The sequence below is a fragment of the Cygnus atratus genome, chromosome 1, assembly GCF_013377495.2.
Source record: "Cygnus atratus isolate AKBS03 ecotype Queensland, Australia chromosome 1, CAtr_DNAZoo_HiC_assembly, whole genome shotgun sequence".
NCBI lineage: Eukaryota > Metazoa > Chordata > Aves > Anseriformes > Anatidae > Cygnus > Cygnus atratus.
The window spans coordinates 45,011,630-45,035,967 of NC_066362.1; the positions used below are offsets into that span (position 1 = coordinate 45,011,630).

Genomic DNA, 24,338 nt, shown 5'->3' on the forward strand with positions numbered 1-24,338 from the left:
ATGCACACACTATGATAAACAATGTCACTGAGAAAGTCTAATGAAGTCAAAGTCACCAAGAAGACAACTTTTAAGTAATGGGATAGGGAAATAAATACAGTATGGCATTACACTGTATTGGGCTAAGAAAATACGTTGACTGTTGTCATGTTATTTGCCATATACAGAATGACAGAGTACCGGGTACATAAGAGTCCAGAAGGATAAAAAGCATTTGAAATACAAGATTTTTCCATGGAACCTTTTCAAGGAACAGAAGAGGCTGGCACTTTTTGTTGAAATGACAGGCTATAGGGCAGGCACAGTGTACCATTAGTATTTACCGTAACGGAAGACGAGACAGACAAAGGAGGACTGTCCTTTATCTCAACTGTCAGTACAAAATCCACTTAGAATCACTGAATGCAAGAGAAGAAGGTCCTAAAAGGCTTAAACATCTACATGTATATATATACATATATGTAATTTATTAAAATCTCATGCTCCTAGGTACAAGCAAATGAAAAAACTCCAGAAGATGTGACTTTCCCAGACAGTTGTGTTTTATGGGGCTAAAAAGCAAGCTATGACAGAAAATACTGCTCTCTGACACCAAAGAAAAAGCAAGCACCACATTACTCAGGTGCCTGTAACAGTTTTCTAGCTTGGCTAATAAAAGCACCATAAAAAACAAACCAGCCAACAAACAAACATGACCAAAGTTGCTCAGCTTTCTCAGACTCAAAACCTCCAAGGAGAAATGCAGCAATTACTCTTGCAATACAGCATTTGGTAAGGGGTTACATGCATTGTTGGTTAAGGGCAGATGGGATCGACAGAGATTGCAAAGCCCTACAACGCCTCCTGCACTACCTACTGACCTGCGACCAGGTAGGACAGCCAGTCACAAAGCACCCTGATGCAAAACAGCGCCTGAGCAATCTCGGGGCACCACCCAGCAAGACTCAAACCACACAGTTAAATCAGCATGCCTGTGCTGGAGTCTGACAAGTTTTAAACACGAGTCTAAGTGAAAATGCAAAGTACTTCCACCACCTGAAGAAAGTAAATAAGACTCTTCAGCTAGTTCACTCTTTTTGTTAACGAAGTTTATGGTTGACCATAAAGCTAGTACCGTGTTTATAAACAAATGGGTAGCTTCCCATTACTACAGATCTACTAAAAAGATTTTTTTTTTTTTAAGTCATCTTTCCCAACTTTATTCCCTGCTACCAAATAGGTTTGATTTTTAACTGGCTAGCAGCCTGCTTGGTTGGACACCATAACCTATGAACATGAGAACCAATACACGACTCCTTCCCTCTCTCAAAGAGTGGAAACGTTGTCTCCAACGGCTTCATCCCAATTTAAAGCAGGATGTCCAAGGACAGTGGGAAAATTGGACAGAGTCCAAATACAGTTCACATCAATGAAAAGATTTTATACACCAAGATCAACTGGAAGCATTTTAGAGCCTCCTCCCTTCCCACCCCCCAGCCTTGTCCCCCGGACAAGAGAATAACCTCGTGAAGCTCCCCTGAAAGCACCACTATTTGCACAAAAACAGGCATAAACACAGATCACAGACTATATTAAACTTCAATCTTCTCTTAATGCGCATTTCATAATCCTATCTGCTCTAATGGAAACCTGAGTTTCCAGAGGTGAACAGACCCCACAGTTCTGGCACGGAACTTTTTCATGTTTCTGATGTAGTACGTCACCATGAAATAAAAGCATCTTACCTAAATTTTAAGTTAAGGACTGTCTGAAACGGAACAAACAAGGGGAAGAAAAATGCTTCACCACAGACATAACCTGTTTATCTATCTACCATAAAGCAAAAATACTTAGTTATTTTTAAACAGGTACTACTGGGAAGTCTGATCTGTATAAAGCTGGTGATTTCATGAATTTGTAATGAAGTCACTGCCCCATCACGACATCCTAGCAGACAGTCTGCTAGTCTTACTGCACTGCCTTTTTATCTGCAATGTTTTGACATTGTTCCTTCAAATCAGGTAGAACAACATGTATTTGGGGAAGAGACGGTAAAGGGGATGATAGCCAAGCAAAAAAAAAAGCATGGTTCTGTTGTATGTAATCAGTACTTCAGAGGAAGTTTGCATAACTGTCAGTTTCACGACTTCATGAATTCTGACAGACAACACTACAATGCAGACCATTTAAAACACAAAGGTGGTTCAAATTTGGCTACCCCACTTGATCTTTTATATCAAGGGTAATGGGATAGCACGTCTGAGTTTATTTGGTGGGAGACAAGCCCACTAAAATGAATGTCCTACAAAGACTGGACCCTTTCAAATCATTGTCCTAATTCCAATACAAGACTATGATCAAATCTGTATCAAGGTTCAAACAGCACATTAAGTAACTAACAAAGATCACAAGACCATCACATTAAGTGAATGTAAAGCAAGTGCAGTTCTTTGCCAAAATTATATTCCAAGCTAATACAAGAGCCTGATTGTACTAATTGCATAAAACTTAAATATCTTTATGCCAGGAGTCCTAACTGTTCTGGTCCTGCTGAAGAGCAAACAGTCCTGCAAATCTGGGTCGCAATTATTTGTTTATTTTTGAAGAACCCATCAGTATGCCACGTGTATGACCGAGGCACACAACAGTGCTAGAGAAAAGCCTCAAGTAAGCAAAAGCACTTCAGAGGGAAACCACTGTATGGGAAAAAAATAAACCTATTAGCCATGTTGTGTAACTGCACAGGTTAGCAGCAACAGAAGCACACAGAACACCAAGGTATGCTCAGGACCAGAACGCCCACTGCAATGACCTGACTGTTAGGAGGCCCTTAGGAAAGCTTCAAGGACACTGTACAGTAACAGTTTCAAAGCCTTGGCAAAACAACCAGAATTACAAAGTTGGGCCCAGGACAGGAAAATAAATAGTTTAAAAAAAAAAAAAGGAACAGGAAAGAGGACCTGAAAGAGTTCACTGAGTTTTTCCAACTTGATCAGAGCCAAGCGTGGCCACCAGCAAAGCATACCCTTGGTATGACATCCCTATTAGTCCCAGCCTGCACTCTGTGCTACCCTTTTAACAGGTACCACAGGTAGCCTGTGCTTTCCATGAAACAGTTCTGAAGTGATAGGGGCTTCTTTACTTTCAGCTCAAGATTCCCCTCCACTATTGGTATTTCTCTTTTGCAAAAAGATATCCGATATTTCACTCTGTAGGGAGAAAGAGGAGAGGACGTTTTGCTCCATCTTAAGATGAAGTTAAAATGAAGTGATTCCCATCACATGAGAGAAATTTAAAAACCTTTCATTCAAAGCCTCCATCATCATCATCAGAACAGTGATGATAAAACCATACCCGTGTCACTTTAATACAACTGAGCTTGTTTGCTCATGGAATTTTCTAAAACCGTGAGTAAAATTCTGCTCATACTGCTGTGGTCTGAAGGATTTCACTCTCAGACTTCATTGATTCTGCATTTGTGATTTCTAGGAAACGTACAATGCTTAAACTAAATGACAAAGCGGCACGCAGATTCACGATAGCCTGAAAACATCATTGTCAGAATAAGATTGAGCCTGTCCACATTTAAACAGCGGCACTGCTCATCAGGAATACAAGTAGCCACTTCATGTAAGGGAGATACCAAGTGACAGGAGTGCTGGAAGATAAAGCTGCTAAGGAAAACATGTAAAAGCTTCACAGACATTCTCTATGCATCAGAAGCAAGTTGGTGATCCAGGAAAACAGCTTTCTAAATATCATTCCCCAGAGCAGATTTCACAGGAAAGTCTTACGGTCATGAACTCAAAGAGCAAGGGAAACCGAAGAGCAAGGGAAACAGCAATACACATATACACACAAAATTGGATTTGGTAATAAGGAGCACTGCTCTACTCTGAACTTTAAAGTAATGCAAGTAGAGCAGCTTTTATCTTGATCCCACATTGACTTCCACGGTTATATTAATCCCACATCTACCCAATTTAATAGACATCATGTAAATTAGAAAGGCACTATTTTTCACTTATACTGCACTTTTTTTTCAAAGGATGCCAGTAAACCAAACTACCGAGTACAAGAGGAACATATTGAATTCTGAACTATACACTTTGAAGGAAGAAAATATTTTTTCTAAATAATTTTCCTTTCTGATGAAGGTCTGACAGTATAACCTTTAAGCTTTCTTTGACTAAGTAACTATTAAGACAGATATTCAATAGGAAGATTCATATTTACTTGTATGTACAGTGTCAGAACTTAAATCAGGTTTGAGAAAAGCATTTTTGTATTAGTATTCTGTCCTTGTGACTGACTTGTACTTACCACAGCTCAAGAGACCAAATCTAATACATAATTATAGCAGCCAGCCACCTAATTCTAAGCCCTAAGAGAACTTCAAACCAAGATTCTCGCTACCTTTGAAAAACATGCTGACATCAACTCAGATGTTTCCAGAGTATCCTGGAGTATTCCAGCATTTTTATTACTTTTTAATTATTTATTGCTGAAACTACATAGGATTCCAGCGTAGGACCTCAATCAAGCTGGGGTCCACTGTCCTACCTGCAAGAATGACATTCTGTAGTACTTCCACTTTAGTCAGTAAATATCCTTTTTCATGTGAGCTAATTCCTCATCCAAAAATGGATCTCGTAAGACTAAATGCAGTTATCACCACTGATAATACTAAATCTTAATGTAAACCTAAACGGAGCTCATAAAGACTGTTAAAGGCACTGCAATGAAGATAGACATCTGAATCCTACACAGGGAAAGCATGACTTAAAAGCCCAGGAAGATAAGCAATTTCCATTCATCTGAGGGAAAAAATAATTTTCACTTAAGTATACCTGGTGCTTACTCTTAGTTTTTGCATCAGATTTCAATCTTACTATGTTATCCTAACTGTCAGTAAAAAAAAATGCTTTGACCTCAAATGAAAATCCTTTACATGTACTTGTGGTATATGCATATATACGTATGAAAGCAAAACGTATGGAATTTTCCCCATGGTCAATACAATAACTAGAACTGGTGAAGAAAACTCTGATCTTCAATGTCATGATCAATAATTAGCAAGAGCCTATACAGTTAAAAACAGGATTCCAGGAATTCCTATCCAATCCTCTGACCAAGGCTGTGAGAACAGCATTAGTACAATGAATGCATACACTAACAAATTACAAACCCATTTTCAATTTCTCCATGTATGTAACCAATACAGCTGAGGTATATTTGTGGATACTTCATTCCATGAGAAGGTTCAAGAAACCTAAAGAAAAACAAACCCTCCATGACAGTAATTCTGATTACTAAATACTATCTTCCAGAGATGACCCACTTTAAATGTAAATATACACACAGGTAGGTATAGTTTTTTAATTGGTATCTTTGGAAACAAGCTAAGGTTCAACCAAGGCTGTGACAGGGAAGGAACCAAGAGATGACAAAGCATGGAAAAGATCAGATTTTTTTCCCCCAAGAGAGATTTGGTGTCATTCAGAAGGAAAACCCTTTTCATAACACTGTTCTTTTAATTGCTGTTGTTTCTTTAGGGTATTTCACTTACATTCCTGCACCATTACAAATTTATTTTTTTTTAATTATGCTCGACTTTTCTCAGTGGTTATTCAAGTTGTCTTACTTAGAAATACATTTATGTAGAAAGCTTATGAACTGCGTGCTTTTTGTTAAAACTCAGTCATAACTAGAATTTGTAAAATTGACTTGACCCGGAAAGATTTGAAGTTAAGTCCATTCACAAGATGTGGCCTCATTTGACAATGCTACTTGTCTGATACAGCTTTTGTAACATTTGGTGAACTGCTCTTAGATAGCTTAATAGTGAAAAGCTCTTGCTTTTATGTAGTAAATTTAGTCTACCATCCCTAAAATACAGGCAAAGACCACAGTGCTCATGCAGCTGAAGTTTCTTTGGTGAGACTACTGGGGACACGGAACAGTCTGGAAGGGCTGACTTCAAACACCTTTCCTGTGTTTGCTTCCCCTGCTTCTTGTTGGGGAGTTACCTGAAATCTGTCAGGACTGATGGGCCAGAGTGCAAATTAGGTGAGCCACACAGGCCAATTTCAGGCAACATAGCATTTGTTTTGAGTCTAGCTATGTTAACATGATTAGTCATTTCTCTGATGTGCTGCGGCCAAGAAAAGTTGGAGGATTTTTATTTTTACATTTACATCGTCACATTTTTCTTTCAAAGTAAAATTAGACATTTAAAAAATAGGCAAAAAAGCAGGATGCCTGTCCTTAACTGCCATCCCTAATAATCTTACAATTAAACATTTTCAAAAATTTAATAAGAGCTTGAACCAAGCTCACAGAGATGAAGGAATAGGTATTTATACAGTAAGCTTTATTTGGAACAGTATCTCCTGTACAATCATAAGAAAAACTCCATACGATTTTAAAACAGTTGCTGTATCAAAACCAAAAAGGCACTGGGGCAGGGGGGAGGTCAGATGAGACTTTAAAACAGATGGAGAAATGGCAAGACTTGAAGGACAGGTGCTGGGGATGAGGTTCTTTCAGAGAATGACAAGATCATGTTGTTACGGAGGACAGGACTTACTAGTGAATGCATAAAGTATATGGGAGTTGAGGAACACAATAACAGAGGTACAATAAAGAATATTCACAGCAGGCTTCAAACCATGCCATTTTAAAATATTAAATATAGGGCCAATTTTAAGATGAATTAGAAGTCTCACTTCCATATACTATATTTTAAACCTAGCAGCATTAAAAATACCTCCTTGCACCTCTGGAGCAAGGGAAGCAAGCAAGCCAAAAACTTATTTTCAAATTTAATTTGTTACATATGGTGCTGAGCATTTCACCTCTTCACTAGTGAAATACAAAATCAATTAGGACTGGAAATAAGGAGAAAGAGCCAGAGCTTATAAATAAGCTCTGACTTTCACGGGTGGGGAATGCACACAGGAACAAATAATTTCCAAAATAAGATGGGAGAAGGGGAAAAGGCCCACAAACCTCCATGACAAGAAATCAGATACCCTGGGCATAAGAACTGATGAGAAGAGCACAATATTCAACAGCAAAGATTAGACCAAGAACGGCATCATATTTGCTGATGAAAATAGCACAGGGGATCTCTGCAATGGTCAGCAAAGCAATACTGGAAACAGATGAGGGTCATTTCCAAACAGCCCTTTTTATATGGCAACTTAAAAACAGCGTTCAGTCCTTTATCTTCAGGTGAGCAGAGATCTTGACGTTGGCATAACATCCATTTCAGAGAGCAGCTGCCCTGTGCTCTGGAAGGATACAGGCCTTCAGAGGGGTCAAACCCAGCACCTAAACTATTAGTTGCTTCAGTTCAGATTTTCAACAGATGCACTGTTTTCGATATTTACACCTAATGAGATAAAGACTTCAGCTACAGGCAGCCATAGATCTCATCAGGAGCACAGAAAAGACAACATGAAGCTGCAGTGCTTTGGCTTGACAGAAAGCCAGATGTCACCGAAGACCATCAAGGGAGCAAGCAGTCTTCTTTAAAGGCTTAGAACAGAAAATTAATGGCCTAATGCATCTTACTCTTAACTGTATGAGCATCTATACTTAACTTAGAACTGGCATTAAACCTTTCACATTGTCAGGCCAAGAGGAAAAGCATGGCAAAGTGCTCTTTCAAGCACTGCAACAAAATAAAGGGACATAAGGCAGTGCTGTTTAACTTGCACTGATACCGCTAGAAGACAGGGTATAATTCTTTATGCTTCCTAACTGTCTCTATACCCACTTGACTATTTCAAGTATCTTAGATTTTTAATATCTGTGGAACAGATATACACACAATGTTGCGTACCATTAGTCCTGGAAAAGTTAGAATTAAGCCATCTCATTGTAACTGAATAGAGAAGTTTTTACAATTAAATTTTCTCCTAATTTGGAATTAAATTCATAGTAATTATGCAATTAATATACGAAATAACAGCCAGTGTTTCAACATTTTACTCATATTGCATAAAACTGTCAGGAAAGGTGAGCTAATTTACAGCTTTATTCTACTTTTAGCTGGGTAAATTTGTTCTTCTATTTTTTCTATGTAATAAAATTCATCCATGCCTACCAAACACCTACTAAACTATTTTTCATTTTCCCATTATTAATAGACATACATCTCATTTTATCATCTGTCTCAAAACACAGAGCCCTACTCTATTTTGTGACCCAATACTATACTTACAATTTTAGAATACAAAACCAGGTAAGGTAGCAAAGATGATAGCGTATCAACTATCAAAGCTTCCTGACAGCCTGCAGTAATATTAAAAAAGGCACACACCTACTCATGGTGCTGTTGGTGCATCTTTCCTTAGTCATGATCTGCAGAATAAAGGAGAGCCCCTCCCCACACAATCCAGGGTAAGATTGCTTTTAGCAACAACCATGCTATTCAGAAAGAAGGCACTGAACTTTTATCCTGAGGCATATTTACACAGTAAGCCATCTAACCCATTCCACTAAAGCCTGAACTGGCCCTTACAATGAAACCATGTTACATCTACTACAGTTTACAAAATCATGCTGGCTGGACAGGAAGGAAGGAAAATTCACTTGTGAATTAGTCAATCAAAAAGTTCATTTAAATAAAGATTGGGGACAACATCGTGTCTGATGGATATGGCAACTTTTAAGTATATGCATAATTTTACTACGAAGTCAATTTTGTCACTTCACTGGAAAGAGCAGAATAAGTTTATTAAGTACTACTACAGGAGAAACAGGCTACCACATTCCACATGGAAATTATTTATTTAAATGAGCTTAAAACATTTAGGTAGCACCTGTGTCCTTCCACTTAAGTCTAGTGTTCATCACCAAATAGCTCTACTCGGAGCTATGGAATTAGAAAGACAGCAAAGCTCTGATTTGAAACGAGACACAAGGCAGCTTTAAGATATTACATTTAACATGTCAAACATGAGTACTTCACATTCACATGAATACCAATGCCTACATAAAGCAGAAGCACCAAGAGTTCAGAAGATATTGCTTTCTTCATACAAGCTTCAAAAACACAAATACACTTAAGTGGAACCAACTAAAGTTGGGATTTAGAAAGCCTAGGAAGTAGCTTACTAGCTTTAAAAAACCAATTCATTTTGAAGAGTACAAGGGCTGCTTGTTTTCACATACATTGAAGGGAAAAGTTGAAAAGGGTTGGTTAAACACAGCAGGCAGAGTAATCAGATGATGCACAGAACAAATGTTCTCCTTTTTTTTCTTTTAAATGACTGGTCCAGTATGATCTGCTTTAGGATTTGGATTTTGTGATCTTTCACGGTCATGTAAAAAATTTGATGAGATCTCTCAGGAAATATGCAACTTTGACAGCACTAGAATCTCTGCTAGGAAACAATGTGAAGGTTTTGTTTACACTCAAGTTTCTTTTGCTGTTATATCTGAAACAGCAAAGTTGATGACCTTTTCTAAAATACTTTAATTCAGACTAAGAACAAAGCTAACAGGTGCTTCAGATATACTGCAACTAATCCCTCTGTACTGCAAAATGGCTCTAGTGATACATAAGGCCTTTCTACGCCAGCTAGAGTCTGTTATAAACCACTAACAAAGTCATGCCTACATGGTTTCTTTACTCGTATACCACTTGCCTCCCTGAATCCATAAATCAAATAAGGAAACTAGGGAAGTCCTATAATTACATACCTGCTACTGGCAGATTTAAAACAAGCATAAAGAACAGGTATTACTCTTTCACAAAACACTTTGTTGTAAAACTTGTGCACTAGATACAGTTTTGAAAATAAATTCAATAAATAGGAAACTAGCAAGTCAACGTATCAAAAAAGAGGCATGAGGGCACCTCCTGATTTTCAAATTATTTGTACTTCTGAAGCAGTTAGAATCACTGCAGGAAACCCAAGACACTAAATGCTATACAAGTAGTACAACTTCTTTAACTAGCACAAGAAATACCAGACCTCCTTGAGACTTCAGCCGATCTGACAACAGGAAAAGGAAAAAGCAGTAATTTTGTTCACACAGATCACTTTTTTCAAGGTACATCAGAACTGACATGCAGATCAGCTGACAAGTATTTGCATAGCAGCTACTAATGCTATCTAACTGTGAACCAGGCAACAGTGTTTTCTATAACAAGAGTTTAAAACCAACTCAAAGGAACTTTCCATAGAGACTACAGCAGATGTTTGCTTTCTGTTCTTAGCACTGTATCTGCCAAAAGTATTTTGGGATTAATTGGTTCTAGCAGTTGTATACAAAAAAGGATACGATCAAGTACCATCTCTGTGGCCTTAAAACATACGGGGAAAGCACGTGACATGGGCTGCGTGCATCAACCAGGAGCACACAACCGACTCTTCAGGAGTACCAAGCCTTCTACAAAGAAATCCACTTTCAAACTGCCGAAGGCAATTAAAATAATGCCTTTTAAAAAAAACACTTTGGCAAACTTGAGAATAATCTCCATTGCAAACAGATCAGTTTTCAACACTGAAGGATCTTCCTGCCCTCCTAGTCCACAAGAGGGTACTGTTACCAGGCCCTTCACAAGGAGGGTTTTACAATTCAGCAGTAAAGTCAAGACAAAGTCTTGCAAAATTCCTGTGAGTTCTCTGCAGTTTAGGGTAGAGCGAGCAACAATTTGCAGTGCTACAGATGCTGCATTTTTGACTCAATGTCAACTCTTCTTCCCCACACACACATTTCAGTGTAAGCAGTATCAGTAATTTTTGTTTTAAAACTTTGTCACTGCTAGCATAAAGACTTTGAACTATTTGTCATCTGGACAAAATGGTTAGACTATGAATCAGCCAAAGGACTCTACGGCAGTACCATAGCTTCAACAAGCCTCCAAAGAGGACAAAGAACAGGGAAAGAGCCAGAATCGGCTCTTGCACTAGAGCATCAAAACAAAAGTGACTTGTTCTAGGTCATCTTTTTGCAGTATACCTAGTACTTCAAACCCCACCCGAAGAAAGTACCATTGGCAACATCTCAAGACAGTTTTCTTCATCTCACGGCTACAAAGAGCTTAGAGTTTCTATCTGCAGTTCCTTATAAACCTAATACAATTCCCGCCCCCCCGTTAGAAAAAGAGAAGCTGGGCAGGACAAGCCACATAGGAGCTGCGGAAGGATTTCAAAATTCCAGAAATGACGTTTTAATAAGAACAATTATTGTCAAAATTAACTCCTTAGTTGTAAAGCTTACTGCAGGAGCCTCTCAGCTAATTCAGGGCAACAAACCACCTGACTGCACATTTATTTTCCTCCAACATCACAAGCCTCACAATCAGGATGAAGCCTCTTACAAATGTTGCAAGCATCCATTCAGTGAAAGACTAACGTGATACAACTAAGGCCATCTGAAGTATAGACATGAACAGCACTGAATGTTTTATTATGCATCCACTTGGTTATGCACAAGAGGGAACAACCCCAGCCAAGACATGTAGCACAAATCGTTACAATTTTTTGCAGTTTTAGTAACTTTGGTCAGCACCTCACATCAACACAAAAGTCACGATTCACTTTCAGGGCCTACCCTTAAGGAAAGCCAGTTTGGCAAGACTGCAGAACCAAAATACCAGTCTGTTTTGGCACAAAATTAAGCGGGCACAGAATACTCCACCTTCCTTATAAAGCTCAATATTACAAGGCTAAACATCCAGATTTTTTTTTTTAAATGGAGAGGGTCTATTGAAAATGATGTTCCTCCCTCTCTTCATAAGCCTAGTATGACAGTTAAGAGACATAGTTCTACCACTTGTAGCTGGCTATTACCTTTTCCTGTCCTGACTCAGAAACTGAAAGCACGCATTAAGTCTCATTCACGGCTGTCCTGATTCACCTACCTGATATAGGGATCCCTCCCAGACCTGTGCTGTGTTGTGGTGGGAGATTCAAGTCCAAGAAATTACTATTTGAGGTGGGATTTGCTGTGTGGTTCAAGTGCATGATGCTATTGCGTGGGAAGGCCATCCAAGGATAGCGAGCTGCTTGGCCTGGAAAACTGAAGGAGTTGTAAACTGCTCGATGCTGTTGAAACTGTGGGAACCTCTGTGGCATGAGTGGAAAGGTGCTACTGAGAGAGTTGGCATTTGCAGGTGCAGCAGGATGCAGAAATCCAGAGCCTGGCCCTTTGGCAGTTGTAGTGTGTGGGGTAGGGTTCTGAAGAGATGTGGGTGAGAGGGAAGGTTGGTCTTGGACTGACAGTTCCTTCTCAATCAGGTCTGCTAAGGCTTTGCGGGTGATGTCAAAGGGGTCAAACCCTAAGTCGTCCTCTTGCTGTTTGGAGGAACCAAACCCAAAAGCTGCTTGCCAGTCTGTGGAGGAAGATACTGGTATAGTTTCTGTTGGAGAGGAATAAGATTTAGAACAAGAATTAGTATTTGTCCATACAAAAGTCTCAGCCTCAGTGTAATTTATGTTGCCAGTTTTATCTTTCATGTAATATTTCTTTGTAAATTCCCCAAAGACACACATCATTTTATCAGCTTGGAAATCCATTTTCAGACCAGACTGTAATAGATTTCTACTTAAGCTGAAGTGGTAGAACTAGCAAGCAGTAGTTTTATTACAGAACTGCTCCGACTGCACAAAAGCTTTTGTAAAATAAGCATTTTTCAGTAAAAGCAGAGTAGAAAGAAACCAAAAGACATTAGGACATTCTTTCCACCTAAATTACTGGGGAGCAGTGTGACCAGAGTTTAAAGTTGTTATTCAGTTCAGTATTTCTCTTTAAACATTAACGCTGTGCTTCAACTGTGCTGTGCAAAGAACTGGGGGTGGGGGTATTCCCTCTCAGATACTTTTGAGTAGTGGTTAAAACATATTGTCGGCTATTATGACAAAAGCCTAATTCTTATGTATGCGCTTTGACTGAACAAAGGAAATAAGGAACTGCATTACAAGATATTGGTAAATATTCTTAAGCAGCATGGCAGAAGAGTTGGTCTTCCCTGCACTTGCAATTAGCACTTCATTTTATTATACTGTTTAAGTTTCTTAGCTCAGGTTCAGAGAATGCTGATCCTATTTTCACCATATTTTTCCTTAAAAATTGCAGTGAAGAAAGCTGATGAGTACAAGGTACTATCACTTACAACAACTCCCTCTGCTGGCAGGGAACCTGGACTGCTGCCTTAGGTACCATTAAAATTAAGTTGAGCATCCTCTCAGAAAACAAACCTACAATTTCATTTTCAGATTAAAAGTGTTGGTAGACAGGCAAAAACCCCTGTCCATCATACTTTTACTTTAATAGCAGCCATATATTTTGTATCAATTATGAAACAAGCCACCTGGAAGTTCTCCCACTGCTACTTAATCCTCACAAAACTGGTGTATATAGTACTTTAGCAGCAGGTAATTTTCTTGGTAATATTATTTACAAACAGGATTACGACATCGAGAAGGAGATAAGCATTAAAAGATTAGCCACTAAGTAAAATGCTATTCTATCCCAAAGCATCATTACATTCTATTTATTACTGATCTTGTTTCATTTAACTTTTGAACACATCCCTTCGGTTTCTAATTTGGAAACTCTAAAAATGATAACCATTCCCAAGACTGCATCAATACTCCTAAAATGATGTTTCATTCACGTGAAGTGGTATTTTGTAGCTTTCAATTGCTGCAATTAACCGTACTTTTATCTTCTCTGAATATATATAACCTCGCTTTGGAAAGATTAGGCAGCTTCAGATAACTATGCAGGATACTAAAGAAAATTTGAAATTCTACTGCATAGCTTCTGACATTGGAATTGCAGGTTATAAACAGATTAATTTTAATAACAAACCTGTAGCATTAAATACATGTCACTCACCCTATTAAGCAGACACATGGCTAAGAAAAACTAAAGCACTCTGAAAATTTAGCCATGCAGTTTGAAAGTTCTGTAAAGCTTCTTTTAGAAAAAATTCTTATGTCAGTGCAATTCAGTTATACTGTAGTAAAACATTTTAAACATTTGTGAAGTGGTGGAAAATTATATAAAGCATACCCTAGAGTTTTTAGTTCTAGAGTGTTCTAGGCATCAGCTGCAATAAAGGAACCAATATAGAGCAGTGGAAGCTGGGTACAGAGGTGTGCGTACCTGATGTGAAGAGGCTCTGTGGTTCTGGTGCTGTAGGCCAGTCATTTGAAGTCTGTGGAGAACTGGGGAATGGAGGAAGCCCACTAGGGATGGGGTTAGGGTGCCGAAAGTTGTCAGAGAAGAGCGACTGTGATTCTGTTACAGCCCCTTCAAAAGGGGACCGTGCACTGTGATTAGATGAACTGATGGGTATGACTGGATTGGGTTTTGTTAAACCAGGCGGTGGTGAAGGTGTGTCACTGTTTGTTATCTACAGGCAAAGGAGGAAGAGAGACAATTAGGTCCTGAGCATTTATATATATTCTTCACTAACAGTTGAAAGAATCCTCAAAGCTATTGGCAACATTTCCTTTAGTTAATATATAGCTCAGTACAAGGTTTAACACTAAAGCAACTCAGCAGTAGCATATTTTTGTTTCGATTAAAGTTACACAATACTTCAGAAAGTATTTCCTTCTCAAATTACAAGTTGTACCAAGCCAAACAAACTCAATTCTTATGTTCACAGCATTTATCTTTGTCTTACCTGCTGGGAGCTGTCACCATTTCCTATACTGAGGGAATCTGAAGGTTTGTCGATAGGGCTGCAAAAGTGGGAGGGGGAAAAAGTCAGTAAGTCACTCAGGTATTTAATGTGAATTTCAACATTCAATTTTGTAGTGATAGAAAAACCTTGAAAGAAAAACAAACCAAAATTAAATTGAAAGAGATAAGGAAAAAAGTCCAGTATTTATTAGACTTTATTGGAATATTTATGATTAAATAATTTGCCACAGTATTTCTTCCCACCACTCTCCACTCTGCTTGTTGACTCCGCTGTTATAGAACAAAAGGAAAGTTTTAAGTATCTTCAAAATAACTCTTAGCCACTCAAAAACCAGGACAGTATACATTTGTTGTCAGTTCCATCTATTCTATTATTGGAGAGAAAGTTGGGTTTTCTAAATACTTATGTTGTCAGTTCCCACGTGAGTCCTAAATAAATTTGGGGAGAGATAGGAAATTAAATTAACTACTTAATCCTGGTGGCAAGTCAAGCTTTCCATCAGCCTCAAAGCTTTAACTAGCAGAAATTAGTTCCAAGGTGAGAAAACTGAGCTTTGCGATGATAGAAGGGAAAAAAATTCAGAAAGACAATACAAAAAACTGTCAATAAAGAGAACTGAAGGTAAGGTACAGTAGAAAACCACTTCAGAAAGCTATTCACAGGGAATTAACATGACTCAGCTAAAATGGCATACCTTTGGATTCAAGATTTCACAGGCACTTGTGAGCAGCCGTAGTTATACTAAATACAAAACTAATGGTGTTTCATTAGTGTAAGTTCAGACAAAAATCTCTGCTTTGCAACTTAAAGATATTTTCATTTTATCTACTGTAAGAAGAAGAGATGCACAAGCATCTGACTACACAGCCCAGAACACTGGTCCTACAGACAAGGACCCGAAGAACACGAACATGATACAATTCAAATTACAGATCCAATCTGTTAAGGCAAAATAAACATAGATATATTTTAACTGGTTGAAGACTTCAGATCATAGATACAAGTTGCAGTAGCAAGGGCTGTTTGAAAACAAAGTGTGATACTGCATAGAGCCATGTAGCAAGGTCCAAAATTCAATTCCTCCGGTATTTGTTCTCACGATGACTATCTAAACCCAGCAAAATACATCCTTCTTCATTGTGAAGAAAGTGTTTAAGTGTTACCCATTAATAAAAACAATTCTGGGGCAAAAGAACACTACATTGGTATTTCATAAAGGTAACTGAAGGTCAAGTATTTACGACTACAGAAGAAAAATCAGATTAGTTTTGCAAACAAGTATTAGTCCAGTGAAGATTTATAAGTGGTTGAACAGCACGAAGAAAGTTCTTCCACTTGGAAGAAACTTCCTCATGTCAGTAATTTCTGAATACCTACAGCATAAGAATGTGCTGTAGACGCTTCATTAAATCATCCTGATTGTAGAGCTGATGTTTCAAGTAAATTCTCTCTCAGAGCCTTTGACAGAAAGTCACAACACTGCAGCCTAAAGCTATGCAACAGACAACTTCTAATGATGGCCTGAACACCGAAAGACAATGCGTATTATACTTGAACCTGCTTAAGCAGCCTGTAATTCTAAGATATGCTTTCAGTCTTCAAGAATGAAGAAGATTCATTAGCCATTAGTCACAACATTTACCTATATATAGCACATTCTTTTCAAAAAGATGAGAAGGAAGCTGCATGTCACTGCAACCATAGGATCTCTGTCCATACCTCAGACAAACTGCTACTAAAATAAGGTACCATTTTCAGCAGCACTCAGTGTTAATGCACCAGCTCAATATTCATTTAAAATGAAGATCAGCTCTCTAATCAGCAACACCACCTCTTGAAATATTAATGTTCACCTTGTTATTTTCTCATCTGACCTCTGAATAGGCCCAAACCAGCATGATGCAAGGTGGTCTAATAAAAACAGTAACAGCGTGACTGCAGACTGCTGTAAGTACAGGTAATGCTCATGCAGAAAACACTAGTTCTGTTCAAGGGAGGCATCAAAAGAAGCAAAAAATATTGGTTAACAATGATGAAGTTATTGCAAGTAGATGAATTACATCCTCTGCACAAAGAAGGCTCAGTTGAACCTGCTGTGTGTTGTTCCTATTGCTGAGCGATAATCAGGGAACCCTTACCTCTGCAGTTGTGTTTTTGGAACACACCACAGCAAACAGATGACAGATATACAGCCCTAACGTTCAGGTTCCTTCTCTTGAAGCTCTTCCAAGTGATCTCTCCTGATATATAGCCACTGGCATGTTACTTGTGTGGAAGCTTTTGTACAGAAACAAACAGCTTGGCATTGGCTGTGACCATGGCCCTCTGCAAGCAGCTAATACAAGCTGCTGATGCCTGATTATGTAGTTCCCCTCGGCCCCTACCTGTACCATCACTACTTTTAAAGTTAGAGTTCTCCTGCAGCCTGCCAACCAGTCTTTTTGACATGGGCTAGGCTAAGCTTGGCTTTCTGTGACCTGATCAGGACTTCAATCCAGCTCTCCAACCAGAGACTGGAGAATCATTCCCTCCACACCAGTCAGCGTACTTTCTCTCTCACTATCTGAAGTATAAAAGACAGCACAATTACCCGAAATCTGAGTCTGCACCATCTGGAGTCATGTGTTCTGGGTCTGTGCCATTTTCTAATATAGGAGGCGTTTTCCTGTGTTCCATTGTTAAGCTGTTGGCTGATTTACTTGAACTCTGTAATGATGGCCAGGCATCTTTGTTATTACTGTTCAGTCTGGAAAAAGGCAAGAGTAAAAAAAAGAAGAGTTCAAGTTATGAAGAAAGTGTTTTAAAAATTGTAGGCACTGAGAAAATGAATCCTTGTGCCAGACAATCCATAAGAATAGATTTATCTGGATAGTATTTCTCAGATTTTAAATGGTGATTTCAGAAAAAAGAATTGGGAGGTAGGGAGAGGAGAAAAACTGGGCAGAGCTCTCCATTTTCTTCACTGAATAGATAGAGCTCCACTGCCAATGCTGAAGTCCAAACATGTCCACTCGGGGAGGGGGTAAAAATTCATTGACAGCTTCAAGTATCTAGGCCTACATACACCTCATTTAGAATTACTGGCTTTATCCCCTAGGTATTTTTAAAGGTAGTTTAGCTAATGATTTACACTTAAAAAAAATCTTCTATATTCCAGGATCTAACAAGCCTGGCCAAGATGAGGCTGTGTTTTATTCCCACATAAGAGTCCACAGCGTTATTAACAGACCATGAGACCAGTCAGATGAATGCATTGTTCATTCAAGTTACTGCTCATTTCATTTCCAGTTTTAAGCCGTAATTACGTCCCTTTTTAAAAATTACATTTCATTTCAGAGAGAACATTCAATCTGGAAAGAAGTTCAAAAGAAGACTCAAAGCTAAAGTTATCACTGAAAATAGTTATGTTTTATCTAAACTGAAGTGGGCTGAAATATCTGTAACCAAATACATTCAAATAACATTACCATCCACTAACACTGTAAGCTAAAAACTTGATACAAAGATTTGTCTTCACTTTCTCTAGTTCTTTTCTATTACCTTCAGCCTTTCATTTGCTTCAGTTAGGATGCTACTTTTAGTGTTTGGGTGCTATTGTCCAAGTGCTGTATTCGTAAGGACTGAGCTTTCAAAAAAAAATTTTAACATATGTTACTCTTGATGCCCCTTTCATTAATGTTCTTACTTAAATTCTTAATTAAATTAATTAAATTCTTAATTAAATTCTTAAATGTTCTTACAAAATGTGGAAGTTCCCATAGCTGTTTTATACTCCAGATAAAATTGATATTACTAGCTACCCTCAAATATCAGTTAGTACTGTAAGATTTGATATTCTCACATACCTACACTACAGGCAGACAGATGAAAACTGACTGATTTACAGATCTCATCCTTGCTTTGTACATATTTGAACTAGAGATGAGTTAATCAGATATTGAGCAATGAAGACATATCCTGTTACCATCTGTGATTCTCCCCCTTGCAAGAGGGAGCCAACTAACAAGACTTTAAATCTATTAACAGATTTAAAATATACTTATGTCCACTGCAACATAAAGTCATTTCTATACTAAAATTAATTTTGAAATGTCAGTTAAAATACGTTTTATAACCAAAATGAAAGGTAAAGCAACAATACAGGTTTTCTTTATTTTTTACTTAGAAGTTCAAAGCTGTATGCACCTAAAGGCCTGTCCTCAAGAAGACCAGCAGGTCCCTAACAAGTGTTTCTACTTCTAGCATAGTAGAACCTTCATTTTGGTTCTTCAGGAAAGGAGACAGTAGAAAAAAAGAGGTTGATCTGTTTTAAACATGAACTCCAGTAGTTTTAAGAAAACGCAGTTGTCCTTACTATTAAGTGACACAGCAAAAGACGAACACCCATGTACACAAAGTTGCACTGAGGGATTTTAACATTTGCCTTCAGCAGCAAGAAAGAAGTTCTGCCAGTAGGACCTTTCAAGTTAGACCACAATTGTCAGAAAGCATTTATGCAGCATTGAAGAAACTCTTTTCCCTACTACTGGATATTTGTAATTAAACATCTACTATTTAGAACCCAGCTACTGCCCTGTTCCAAAGTGAAACAGATCTTGCACCACAAACAAGAGAATGACCACAGAGTTGTCAGAGCCTCTGACAAACTGCCAGACCTAATATCACATCAATGAATCAGGAAAAACGAGAACCTAACTGGGTAGGAAGTTGTGAAGGAGAATGAAACATTCACCAGCTCACAAGCTATGTTTTGCACTGATGAGATGGGACTCGTAGAAACATTTCAAAATCCTAGTGGTAAGAAGAAATGCACGCTACAACCCACAAGATGGTGCCCAGTCGTCAGCAAAGAACAGATTGTATTGTAATGATGATGCTGAGGTGATGAGAGAAATCAGCTCCAGGCTGACTACTAGTTGCCTTTAGAGGAACATGCCATTTTTTCCACAAGTGCTAAAACGTTAGCACCACAGACCGGCCAAGCTCCAATTCACAATTACTAATGAGATTACTACAGAAAAAATAAAGGAACTTACTAACAGTTTTTATGTCTCTTAAATATAAGATCTGAGCAGGTAACTTACATGAGGACTGATAATCTTAGGCTTTCATTCATGTTTGTATGATTGTACTCATATGGACAGAAAAGTATTTTCATAACTTACTGAAAATAAACTACTTCAACGAAATATTATAACAATAGTGCTATCCACAATTAAAACAGTGAAAATAAACGATTTAAGTTTACTAGATGAAGGCAAGAAGTCTTTTATTCACATCTCATGAATTCGTAGTCAAAGAAAGCGATCATTTCAGTTTCGGTTTCCAAGGTCTTTACACCAAATACAAGAACTGCACTCCAAGTCATGATACGAAGGCACAATAAGAAACATGCATCAAGGCAATAAGGTGTCTCATACTCAGTTGTGAGCAGACTGCATTCATCTCCATCCCAAAAAGTTAATGTCTGTTCTTTAATCATTACCATATGTACTTGTGCAAATATGAAATCAAAGTTCTTCTTTAAGAATAAAAGTGATCCAAATGCACAAAGCAGAATCTTTTTTTTAAACCATGTAAGACTCAGTATTAGAGCAAAGCAGTGTGAATACCTCTAACTTCACAGGAATAAACAATATTCGAGTTTTTCCCATAACACACACCAAAAAGAGCAGGCAACATAAGGGAAGTAATAGGAACAAGCACGTTTTCTGTGGAATAATTGAAAAGAAAGCATTGCCAGGTAGTCCAGCATCAGTACTTACACATCGTACCTCTGCAGTGCTGTCACTTTGTTCTTGTTCTTGTCAACTGTACCCGTAGATAACTGAAGAAAGTTGGGGTTTAATTTGTATAATTCTTGCAGTAGTTTCTGTTCATATTCCTGGTGCTTACCCGCCTACAAGGAAAGAGAAACTCACAATAAATGGACGCTAATTTTATACATTTGTAAATAATCCCAAGTTAGTAATTGATCTGTACCACCTTAAGAGGTCAACTACTGACAAGCTCCTAACAAATTAATGCAGAGGCAAAGACTAGCATCTCCCACCTGTCTCATCTAAACTCCCAACTTCACCTTTACTAAAAACACAACGCACTTTTCAACGATTGCCAAGAAAGCAATATGAAATGAAAAAAACGTAAGTAGTGTAACAAGGAACAAGAAAGGAAGATTCACCTAAGTAGCCAGGATCCCGTGCAAAACCAAATTGTTGACCAAGGTATGTAAGCCTATCACTTAACTGGCAGCCACATCAGAGGACTGACAGACTGCCACTGTAACTGACTTCTACAAAAAGGGGGTGTAGAAGAGATCCTGTGAACAACAGACTGCTGAGTTCAACCTCCATTCCTCATAAGATGACAAATTCCATCTTAAAAAAGTAATGAAAAAAGACAGAAGTACATGGATAAACAGTCTGTTGACAATGAGTCTGATCATCATCTATAAAGAGTAATCCTACTTCAGTGGTACGGAGTTTCATGATGGTGTCAATAAGCACCAATACAGAGAAACCATGAGATTTTCAAATAATCCTTTGCTAAGATTTCACACCAAAAGGTTATTTACAAAGGTGCCCTGGGATAAAGAAAAGGTTCTTATACGGTTCAAAGATAGGAAGACAAAAGGTAAAACTGCTAACTGGATGCAGAAGCAAGCAATGAGGACTGATGACTGGCATCAGTTTTATGGAATGTCATCAGGCAGCATGAGAAAGAAGGGAACAGCAAATTCTTTGCTGATGATACCAATCTCTTTTGGGCAGTAAACTACCGTGCTGATAATGATGAACTCCAAAAGAAACCCACAGCCCCCAGCAAACATGCAAAAAGATAGCAAAGAAGCTTCACCACAGAAACAGGTCAGGTAACACACCTAGGGAAAGTTAACCTTTTAACACCTATACTATATAAAGTTAACCTATCCTAACACCCTATTGACCTCTGAGCTGGCTGTTAGAACTGAGGGAAGAGATACTCAAGTCACTGCCAACACATCTCTGAAACCCCTAGCTCGTTATGCACTGACAACCAAACCCAAAAACGTGCTGGGCATCATTAGGAAGGGCACTTAAAGGGATTATCATTGATGACTACTATATTAAGCTTTGCTGCCCCTGCATCATGAATATGACGTGTCTGGTCTCTGCATCCTAAAGAGGGCACAGGAGGTACCAGAGAAGGACAACAGAAGTTACCACAGAAAGGGAGAAACTGCTTTACAAAAGAAGTTTAAACAAATTGCAGAAAATCTGCAATTTGGGTAGAAGGCTGAGAAAGGTAAAATCAAGTTCTACAATATCGCAGAAGTAATGACTAATATAAATAAGGGGTTTGCTTTTAGCAAGTACTGCAATGCTACAGCTAGGGGACACTTGACAAAACTAACTAGTAATCAGTTTAACACAGGAAAAAGAAAGTGCTTTAGAAAACGGTGAAATTCTAGGACTTGCTGCCACAAAAGTTTGTGGACTTGATGGTATCAGTAGGTTCAAAATCATTTAACTAAATTAATGACTGACAACTAAGAAACTAAAAAGCCTATACATTTCTGAGGGTATGCTCCTGTCTATTAACATAAGTGGTGGTAGAAATACAGGGAAACAATCAGAAGTAGCCTGGTTTGCAAGGTCTCCTTGAATTTTACTTACTCTCATCATCTGAGACAAGATAGAAACTGCAGGGGCTACTCATCTAAACCAGCAGGATATTTTCTTTAATTTCAGAAAGAAATAGTTGAAATTCTCAGAAGTAACTGCTATTTTGTGAAAAAAATGCTTAGATACAGACATTCTTCTTTTCCTACCTCAAATGAGACCAGTACATGAAATAAAATCTACTTGTACAACATTTGTGCTAGCACTGATGGTGTGGACCACCTCCTTCATGGTGAGACCACATGCAAAAACTAACACAGATGCATGGCTGGCATACTTAAGGTTGAGTTTAAAAGCTTTATCATACCTCATGTAGAGGGACAAATTCTAAAGACTTCAGAATGTACCGCTATTGAGGAACTAAAGCATTTACTTGCTTCCCTACTCCAGATAATTATTTTGCTGTTAAGATTGCCATAAAAACTGTATCGGTATTTATGGGCTACTATAGTTACCTTCAGTATTATATTTTCAAATGTTTTCTATACCCTTCACAAGCTAAAAGATGTATCAGAATTCAGATAGCATGGTCGAGTCACAATACAATAGTTAAGCCATAACTGACCACATACACAAAACCTACCAGAAAGCCTATATCTGCAACAACCTCTTTTACAGAGATCTAAAATAACGTCACTTCACACTGGTATGAAGAAAAGGCAAGTAGCTAACTCAAGTTTATTTGAATTCTTGATTAAGAGTTTGTGTTTTTGTCTCAGCAATGTTTAGAGGACTTCTACCCTTTCAAGGCAATGCACAACTAAAAATTTAGCTAACCACACAATTTCAATATCTAACTGGTGAAGCTCTAGCTAATGAAGTACCTAAGTACCTTCTGTAACTCAAAAATCAATTGTGCAATAACATTCTGCAGAAGACTACGTTATATAAATAAAGGACTAAATTATACACAAGAAAATACATATATGCCTTATTTCACGTGTTTCCTAATTATTATTTACCTGCATTTCTTCTTTTGTGAAACTGGCTGCTTCATCTCCCAGCTCATGTAGATACATACAGTCTGGTTTTGGACACTGCATATTTTTTAGGAAATAACTGCAGTATTTTGTTGTACCTAATGATGCCTGAAGAAAAAGAAACGATTCATTAGCTAAATTAAGCACCAAAAGGTAAGGATGCCATTTACAACAGAAGGAGAAAAAAATGCTATATTTACAAAGAAATATAGCATCAAGATTTGGAGTTCTATCATAATGCATTTTTGACGCAGATGGACTAAAAAGTTCATCCGTAAGAAATCCATATGCTTAAGCATTAGATAATTACAACGTATTTCTATTTTCACATCATCTAAGCAAACACCAAAATAAGAGCCTCAGTAAATATTTGGCTCCTTATGATTATGAATGCAAATAACGAATAAAAGTAGTTATAAGATTGTATTACATTCAACTGGTTAATATTCTTTAACAGGGTCAGGAAATGAATATTAACCAATTTTCTGTTGCCCATATAAGTGTTTATATAGACACCAAGAAGAAAAAAATTATATTTCCCACAGAGCTTTTGAGAGGCTTTTTTAAAAAAATACTTAAAATCATATGACATCATCGCATGAATTTTAAGATGGCTGAGCACAGACCATCACATCCCATTGATTTTACATACATTATAGAACAAGCGAAGTACAAGTCTGGTAGGAGAAAAATAAACAAGTCTAATCAATGCAAATTTAAAAACAAACAAAAAAAATAAAAAGCAAGTGAAGACAGACAAGTGTAGATTTCATGACAGCAAGCTTTAGGCTGTTACACAGTAAACCTAGGCTTGACTTTTGGGATATTCTTCCCTCCCAACACACCTCACCCCCTTTTGAATGGGAACAGAATGCTTGAGATAAAGGCAGGCTTACTACTACAAGAATGTTTTGTAAACAGGACATTAACTTGATAGAAATTTTGAGGATGAAAAAAGACTCTGCAGAGGTACACTCCTCTCTAATCTTACTTCATGCGTTTGGACTACAGAAGTGTTCTGTAGAAGAAAATAATCAG

General features: G+C 37.9%; 1 protein-coding gene across 7 annotated transcripts in view; it reads right to left on the minus strand.

Annotated features, from left to right (window-relative positions):
- CNOT4 (CCR4-NOT transcription complex subunit 4) overlaps positions 1-24,338 on the minus strand; it is a 73,392-nt gene that overhangs the window by 5,116 nt on the left and 43,938 nt on the right. For 2 of the 7 annotated variants that reach the window (XM_035551710.2, XM_035551722.2), the window contains exons 6-11: positions 23,283-23,408; positions 20,425-20,558; positions 17,250-17,405; positions 14,639-14,696; positions 14,113-14,362; positions 11,864-12,361 (exon numbers count right to left, since the gene is read on the minus strand). In XM_035551710.2, coding sequence (XP_035407603.1) covers positions 11,864-12,361; positions 14,113-14,362; positions 14,639-14,696; positions 17,250-17,405; positions 20,425-20,558; positions 23,283-23,408 — 1,222 coding nt within the window. The remainder of the gene's footprint in view (positions 1-11,863; positions 12,362-14,112; positions 14,363-14,638; positions 14,697-17,249; positions 17,406-20,424; positions 20,559-23,282; positions 23,409-24,338) is intronic. The other 5 variants (XM_035551729.2, XM_035551720.2, XM_035551728.2 and 2 more) reach the window with 3 other exon arrangements.